This window comes from Myiozetetes cayanensis, unplaced genomic scaffold (assembly GCF_022539395.1).
Source record: "Myiozetetes cayanensis isolate MyiCay16 unplaced genomic scaffold, myiCay2020 scf9, whole genome shotgun sequence".
NCBI lineage: Eukaryota > Metazoa > Chordata > Aves > Passeriformes > Tyrannidae > Myiozetetes > Myiozetetes cayanensis.
This window is the reverse complement of record NW_026088185.1, coordinates 2,192,044-2,200,238: the sequence shown is the minus strand read 5'-3', so window position 1 is coordinate 2,200,238 and position 8,195 is coordinate 2,192,044. Positions and strand designations below refer to the sequence as shown.

At 43.4% G+C, this 8,195-nt stretch overlaps 1 protein-coding gene across 9 annotated transcripts in view; it reads right to left on the bottom strand.

Annotated features, from left to right (window-relative positions):
• Window positions 1-1,008: 1,008 nt before the first annotated feature.
• Window positions 1,009-8,195, bottom strand: part of PCNT (pericentrin) — a 67,130-nt gene continuing 59,943 nt past the window's right edge. For all 9 annotated transcript variants that reach the window (XM_050339342.1, XM_050339343.1, XM_050339345.1 and 6 more), the window contains 6 exons: window positions 7,620-7,784; window positions 6,672-6,910; window positions 5,458-5,546; window positions 4,567-4,726; window positions 3,022-3,149; window positions 1,009-1,402 (listed from right to left, as the gene is read on the bottom strand). In XM_050339342.1, the coding sequence (XP_050195299.1) occupies window positions 1,359-1,402; window positions 3,022-3,149; window positions 4,567-4,726; window positions 5,458-5,546; window positions 6,672-6,910; window positions 7,620-7,784 (825 nt within the window). In that variant the 3' untranslated portion in view covers window positions 1,009-1,358. The remainder of the gene's footprint in view (window positions 1,403-3,021; window positions 3,150-4,566; window positions 4,727-5,457; window positions 5,547-6,671; window positions 6,911-7,619; window positions 7,785-8,195) is intronic.

The following is an 8,195-nucleotide window of genomic DNA, read 5'->3' as shown; positions in this document are numbered from 1 at the left end:
CACATAGCACAGACACTCTTGGCACTGCTCACTGGCCACAAACTGCTCCTCAGCCCTGCCCTGCCCCTTGACCAGCCTCATGTCCCACCCCACTTCTTGGAGGCCAGGCTCCTTTACCTTCAATCTTCTATCTCTATCATCTTTTTTTTCCAAAGAACTAAATGGTGTTCTACCTGGCAGATACAGAAGGGCTTACCAGGACCAATACTGGATAAAAGCAGTTTAAATAAGCAATAAAACAATCTCAGACAAACACCAATATATAACTGTCAATACCCTGTAGAGAAAAATCTTGCAGTAGGCTGAGGCAGAATAATCTGTCTCCAGAAGAGATTTTTCTGAGGCTCCAAAGTTGAACACCACATCTGCTTCAAAGGCAGAGATTTCATGTTTCCATGGGGTTTAAAAATACTTCTGGTGTTATAATTCTGCCTATACTTTTTCTGAAGAAATACAGAAGCATAACAGAAGGAAGTCTTATTCAGCATGATATTTGGAATCTCTCTCATTTTTGCACTGAGACATTGTGACTAGAAATGGATTTACCACCAGAATGCCTCTTTCCTCTCCTCTGAACAGTAACTTCAGACATTTGGAACTGTCCCCCTGAAGGTACCTGCAGCACAAGATACTGGACAGAGAGTAGGGTTTGCAAGCAGGAGTTTCATTTACATCAGAGGTAGATAAAGTTCAGAGGTTCTGTTTGGTAGTTTTTGCCAAAAATGCGAAGAGTTAAATAAAAGTTATGAGCCTTTTGAACTAGAGAAAAGAAGCTAAAAGTGTCCAGAATAAATAGGACAGAGGGAGGGAGAACTTATTTACTGTAAAACCAGAAGAGCAAACCCTAAATTCACAGATAGCTACAGGTACCTTTGATATTAGTGACAGTATTTGAGCTGTACCTTTAGTCAGAATGATCCCACAGAAATATTAAAGCCCAAACAGTTTTAGGAACAGCAAAATGAGTAAACAGGTAAGGTGAAAACAAATAACCATACAATGTAAGAATTCACTAATGAAATGCCATTTTAATAATTTTTTTACAAGGAATCCACCTATACACTATAGAAAAATAAACACCACAGAGACTTTTTGCAGCTTACAATACAGTGATGCAGTCACACTTCAGCTGTTAACTTAGAGTAATTTCATGTGAGAATGTAAAATATCGTTCTTAGAGAAAAGGAAGTCCCTCTTAAAGTACTAAAATATAATAAAAAGAGTCATATAAAAATCTGCTGTAAAAGCACTGCCCTTTATTCAGTTGCACAGGAGATTGATTGCAAGTGCCTCTGTTCAATAAGGACCAGCTCAGGAGGAAGCAGCAACTCACAGGACAGATTTCATAAGCATTCCCATCACTTTTTCATGCTTCTCTGACGAGGTGAGCCTGGCACTTGTCCTAAATTTACAAAAAAAACCAAACAAATGAACATTAGAAAACTGCTTGTGTTATGAAGCAACAGGGTGCAGTTTGCAGCATGGAATTTCCTGAATGCGCTTCACACGAGATCCACCGAAAGCAATTCCCATTCTCACGAGCCACTTAGGAGCAATCCAAAACAGGATCTGAAAGCTGCCAAAGCAAACCTTTACACACTGGGCCCAGTGCTCCATCACAGGCCTGCTTTATCCACACGGACAGCTCGACTTGGGCACTCCTGTGGTGATTCTCTTGCTGCTGAGGAGATGTCCTAAAGTTCATTAGAAACTGGGAAATCATCTGGCTCACAGAACTGTTCTAAAGGTTGCAAGGTCACTCTGTAATGCTTGACATCACTGTCCTGGTAACATGGAGATGAAAGAAATTACATGCACTTAACATAGAATTTCTGTTCATGCTGTCCCAGTTGTGGAATACTTTATTCCACACTTAGAATGAAGCAAAATATCTTACTTCCATAAAGGCTGTCTGGTTTCAAATCTAAAATTTATTTATCTGTATTTGCCATACAGCTGCAGAATTTGTGGGGAAAAAAAAAAAAACACAATCGCCTCAAAGTCGTAAGAATTGAGTTTCTAGGTAAAGTCCTGCTGAGAATAAGGCAAAGTTCCCAAACTGTTCCCACGAACCAGGTTGCCCAGAGAGGCTGTGGACTCCCCATGCCTGGAAGTGTTCAAGGCCAGGTTGGACAGGGCTTGGAGCAACCTGGGATAGTGGGAGGTGTCCCTGCCCATGGCAGGTGGGGGCAGAATGGGATGATTTTAAGGTCTCTTCCAACCCAAACACTTCTATATGGATGTGTCACTGCAGCTGTTGACTTCAGAGATATACCTGGGCAAAGGCTGAAGGGCAATTACAGGAGGCAAGTTCACCTGGGAAGCAGCAGGTGATGATGGTTATGCTTGGGCAAAGAAAAATGCAAGGTGTGTATGTGCAGTGTGGGAAGGAATCCAAACACGCTCCACATCCCCTCAGTGCCACAGCTAAATACTGACCTGGTCATCTTTCCAGCTTTTGGCTGCAGTCCAGAAATGAGGTGGAAGTGTTTCAAACAGCAAAGCTAAGGTCTTTAAAGCTACAATCCTTTGTGTGCCCTGTGAGCAAGCTTAGAACTGGATGGCTGGATTTACCAGCCTCCGGATCTTTTTTTTTTTTAAATCTATTATGGAACATAAGGAAGTGATAAATGAGGGAAGCATTACAGTCTGTGCTGCAGAGAAAACCCTGCTCAGCCATTACAACAGCTCTTTGATTCTAAAGCAAATTAACCCTACACAAAGCTTCATTTAGACTGCAACACTCGGAAACAGGAGTGGGGACAGAAACCACATTAAATTATTCAGCCTTACCTCTGAAGAATTTCATTATGAACTTTTTTTTGAGAAATGCCACACGTGGAGTAGTCTGAGATATGATTCACAAAAAGGTTTCCTTTCAGAAACTTACTTACTTGTCCCCCTACCGATAATTATAATTATCCATTAAAACGATGCTCTTTACGGGCAATATGCACAAAGAACCTTCCAAAAATCAACCCAGACTTCTGGCAGCTGTGGGGACAAGAAGGTGGTTCTTACCTGGCTGCATCCCCCCCAGTCTTTGCTGGATAACCTCCAAGCGATGGATGTACTCTGTGAGTGATCGTTCGGGATCGGGAGGTGGCACGAGTGACTTTTCCGAAGCTGAACTGGGGGACGGGTGCGATCTTAAAAAAGGAAAACAAGTCGTTTTCTCCTTCTCACGCTACAGTCTCAAATATATAAAGTTGCATTCGTATAGGCAGGAATTCTGGGTAAAGAAAACTGGAATAAAGGTAAACACCACCACCAAAAAGTTATGTATTCAACAATATGGACTGGGCAGCTTTGTGTACAGGGGAGTCAAAAGAATGGATGTTCCAGTAAAAGCTGGAGTTTCTCTGAATCTTTTTCTCCTGATCCACAACACAAAGTCCCTTGGGTAAGAAAGATGCAGTCAGAGGTGAGTCCAAATGGCCCAGTGAGACAAGACCCTCTGCACAGAAGGACTGAGGTGCACACCTGCACCCAGGTGTGCACGCTCCTCTTCAGCAGGGAAAATACCATCTTGAAGGCCAAGGTTGAAAAAGAGGCCCCTTTTAGATGGTTCTCCCTTCTGGGCATTAACAACAAATTCCAAATATCAGCAGACATAAGGGACACTGTGCTAACACACTGCTATATTTGTAGTCTGGATTTACTCCTTTTCCTTGCCATTAGCAGGAGGTAGCTCCTATGCATCCCTTCCTTCTGTGTAGCTTTGCCAGGACACAAGAGCAGCAGCAGGCACTGTTTAGCCTTGGTTTCACCTGAGCTCCCACTCACTCAGCCACACTGAGCATCAGTGAGGGCTGCTGTTATTAATCTGTTACATACCACAGGGGTGACTCTCCTTGGCAAGGCTGTCAGACCCAGACACGTGTCATGACAGAGGAATAGGGTGGGGCAGAATTAAGTTTTTGGGCAGTGCTTGCAGGTCTCAAACTCTCCAAGATGTTTTGCCAAGTTCCATGCAAACCAGAACACTACCTGGCTGTCGTGGCAAGCACTGTCTGTCCCCCACATCAGTCAGCAATGCTAAAAAAAACAACAATAATTTGGAGCATCTCCTGTCTTTGCATATCCCCAGATCACCACAGCTACTTCTTTGCTGCCTTTTTTTTTTCTTCATTTTGAAGAAAATTCTTGCCTGATTGTTGGAGTTTCTAATTCAGCCAGGAGGTTAAGAAACAAAGAACACATCCCAAGACGATGGGACTGAGACCATCTACCTCCCATGTCAACTCCTGCAAAGGCAACAAGAATTGCCCTTCAAAGCAGGCTAACAGACACAGCCCCTGTGAATTCTGAACTCTGCTCTGCCCAAATTCAACTGGGGAACACCACTAGGAATGCTCTCAGTCCGAGAACATCACACACGATGCTTAAAAGCAGACACGAAGCTTTATTCTCCTGCACCATCCTGAAAGAAGCAAAAACATTTACCAGACCTAGGAAAACAAATTCCTCTTCTTGTTCAAGCACCTCCTTCAACGAGGGGTTCCATTTTTTATGGAATGCTGTCTGGGGGTGGGGACTAAACCCAGGCAGGGATGTCCGACTGACCTGTTGTGTGAGCGGGAAGAGGAGCGGGGGGAGAGGCTCCCAAATCTTGCAGCGCTGGTTCTGTGGCACAGCCCCCTGTCCCTGTCCCGGGTGGGGGGAGAGCTGGTGGGAACAGCTGGGGGCTGCTGCTCCCTCAGAACTTCTGTTCTAGCACCAGGGGCTGCGGCAAAGACAGAAGGGTTAAAAAACAGGCGCTTGGGGCCGTTCAGAACAGGCCACCAGAAACACATCCAGTACACCCACGAGAATCACAGCAGAACACAGTTTGGGTTCAAATGCAGATAAATGCACTTTCTACAGCTAACTGGTCTTATGTTTCGTTTGTTTTTTTTGGTTTTTTTTTTGTTTTTTGTTTGTTTTGTTTTTCTTTAAACCAGATTTAACAGAAGTTCGACACTATTTTATAGTGAGGTTTTATAAAGTCCAGCATTTGAGCACTCAAGTTTCTCAGGAATCACACCACGGTGGGTTTATGTAAGAAGTTGGTGCCCTTTTTATTTTTTTTTTAAATAAGTATTTCCAGCAACTTAAAAACAGTGAAAATTATGCAGTATCAGGTAATGCAAAATGCATTATTTCATCTGAATTTTGTTTAGTGTCGAAAAGGCACAAGTAATGGAATATTACATTAAGGGAGACAGTTCCAAAGTACTGGGTGGTGCATTAAGATGTTTGTTGAAATTCTTACAAAGTCACCCAGAAGTAACTCAAAGGAACAGTCAAGAGTTCCTCAGGTAACTCAGGTCCTTACTGACCTGCATCAGACCATCTATCCACCTGCTCCACAGATGGATAGCGGCAAAATAAACAGATTTTGACACTTTCAAATTAAACACATTGCTAAAGAGAAATTACGATAAAAACAAGGCACTTGTCCAAACAAACACATACCTGTGTTACCTCCTACGCTGTGAGAAATGCTTTCACCCTGGGCGCTCTTCCTGCTGACTTTGTTCCACTTTTTCACCAGAAACTTTAACCTTAGTAAGAGAACAAATTTGTACAAGAATTAAAAATACACAAAAATACATTAAATTTTAATATTAAGTTATTTGTTGGGACAGAACACACTAAACAACATAAATAACAATTCTTGTGGGATTGAAGGGAGAATTCTTCAACCTCAGTCTTTGGAATGTAGGTTTATCCCATTTTACCCTACAGTGATCCTTGACCTGCTAAAAAAGGCTTGCCTGTTTTGGCTGTGCTCCTCCACTCTGTTCCTAATCTCTAGAGAGAGCTCTGTGGCAGCTCTTCCAACCTGAGAGGAGTTTGGAGGTCACTGTTGATATTGCCATCATTATGGTATTCATGCCAAAGACACTCTGCTACCTCCTGAAAGAAACTTGTTGCTAATCATTCTTACTAGACAAGGAAATGGCTCAGAAATAACCACCTATTACATTTAAAACTATTTTCTTTTTTATTAAATGGACCTAAAAGCCATTAGGAGATGGCACATTGTCTCACACACAGCTAACAAAACCCATTTGACAGTGACAGAGCATGACAGAATCATGCCCAAGGAAACACAGGCTACTGGATTCCAGAGAGAACCGTCCCTGACAGATCCCTGTTCTGATATGAGACAAACTACCCAGGGAGACCAAGGAGCTCAGCCCTGAAAGGACTTCAATTTGTAGTGGCTGTGCACTGGCTCCAAAACTTACTGCAGCTTTTTCATAGAATTATGGAATGGTTTGGGCTGGAAGGGACCTTAAAGCTCAGCTCATTTCGCCCCCTGCCATGGGCAGGGACACCTTCCATTATTCCAGGTTGCTCCAAGCCCCATCCAGCCTGGCCTTGGACACTTCCAGGGATGGGGCAGCCACAGCTTCTCTGGGGAAACTGTGCCAGGGCCTCCCCACCCTCACAGCCCAATACTTCACAACATCCACTCTAAACCTACCCTCTTTCACCTTAAAGACATTTTATACATCTTTAGTTTAGTGCAGATCAAGTTCAGCTACTGAGTCACATCTGAACAAGCTTTGGAGATGGGCTTTGCTCGACATTAGTGCAGGACAAGCCACAGGAGCTACCAACTTTTTCCATTTCCAAGGACCAGCACCGGGTACGAGAGCCAGGGAGTGTTTTGGCTTTACCTTGATATGGCGATGATGGCCCTGACCGCACACCTGAACCTGGTGAAGGGCCGGGAGCGCGGCTCGGAGAGCTGCAGGTCTGCAGGAGAGGGGTAGATCCCCATCCGGGCGATGAGGGAGAGGGTTGCCTGCTCACAGTCCTGAAACCCACCCAGAAGCAGCAAGAGGTATTTCTTCTGATAAACGAGAGCCTTTCTAAAGCTCTCTGCTCGAATGTACTTCCTGTACAACCTCTGCAGCTGCAGAAAGAAAAGAAGAATTCCCGATTTTGTCACAGCTGCTGCTGCAAAAAAACCCAGCCACAAACAAGGTGTTTTCAGGTCCAACATCCAGGTTGATACAGTTCTGTACACAGCTAAAGAACACCCAAGTTTGGAGTGCCAGACTGCCTTCAATCTCCTGAATGCTTTCAAGCAAAACTGTAAAACTCAAAACCCTAAAACAGCTTAACTCAGAAATAAAATCCGTTTCAAAAACAATTAGCCAGAAAGCACGTGGGGACAGATTCCTGTCAGACTTGACTACAATTAAGATTAAAAAGTATTTAAGATTATTGGGGTAGGGTTTAAAAATAATGGGTGTTTTCTATTTTCGTTCTTGGACAAGAAATCTGAGTCTCCCTCTCATTTCTGAGTAGAAAGTCCAAAGATCCAGGTTAGTTCTGGTGCAAGTTCCTGTCTGACACCAAGGAAGTTCCAAAGGAACTTCTCTGATGAAGTACATGTGGAAAAAGTTCCTAATTTAAAATAATATATAAAGCTGTTCATCTATAAAATCATTTTTGAAAATAGCAACTGAAGATGACAGCAATAAGTGAAAGATAAATGCCATCATCTGATAGATCCCTTTATCCCCAGCAAATCAGGTGGAAATGACACCTCCTGAAATGACACCGCTGGCTCTCCAAGCTCCACACAGCCCCTTTTCTGGCCACCCCCATCATTTTACCTTAGGATTGGAAGTTTCTACCACTGGTTTGTTTTCAATTTCAGCATTTGCTTTTGCCAGCTGGGACTCAGCCTGTTTCAGTGCGTTCTGCAGCACGGTCCTCTCTCGCTGCCAAGCCTCTCTTTCCAGCTCTTGGACAGAGTCACCATCACCCGTAGATCTGATCTGAAACAGAAATCAAAAGGAAGTGAGCCACAACGGGTTTTGCACATTACTTCCACAGTTAGACACCTCAAAAACGAGTAAAACCCAACTTGATGACAAATTAAAACATAAAAGTAATGAGCCTGAAAATCAGCAGTGGCATTCAGGTGTTAAACAGCACAATGGGAAACTGAACTGCGTGAAGAGCCCTTCTTAAGAAGTGAGGAATTTTTGTTCATCGAGCTGTCTCTTCTCTGATCAGCCTTACAGGAATCCCATTCCCTTTAACAACAGTCTCCTGAACCTTTTGAAATGGAAACACATCTGACTTTCTTCTACATCCACAGGCAGCACAGAAATTGTGAAGAAAGACGTCTGTGTACACGCAAAACCAAACTGTACATACAGCAAAACCAAGCTGGGAAGCATCTA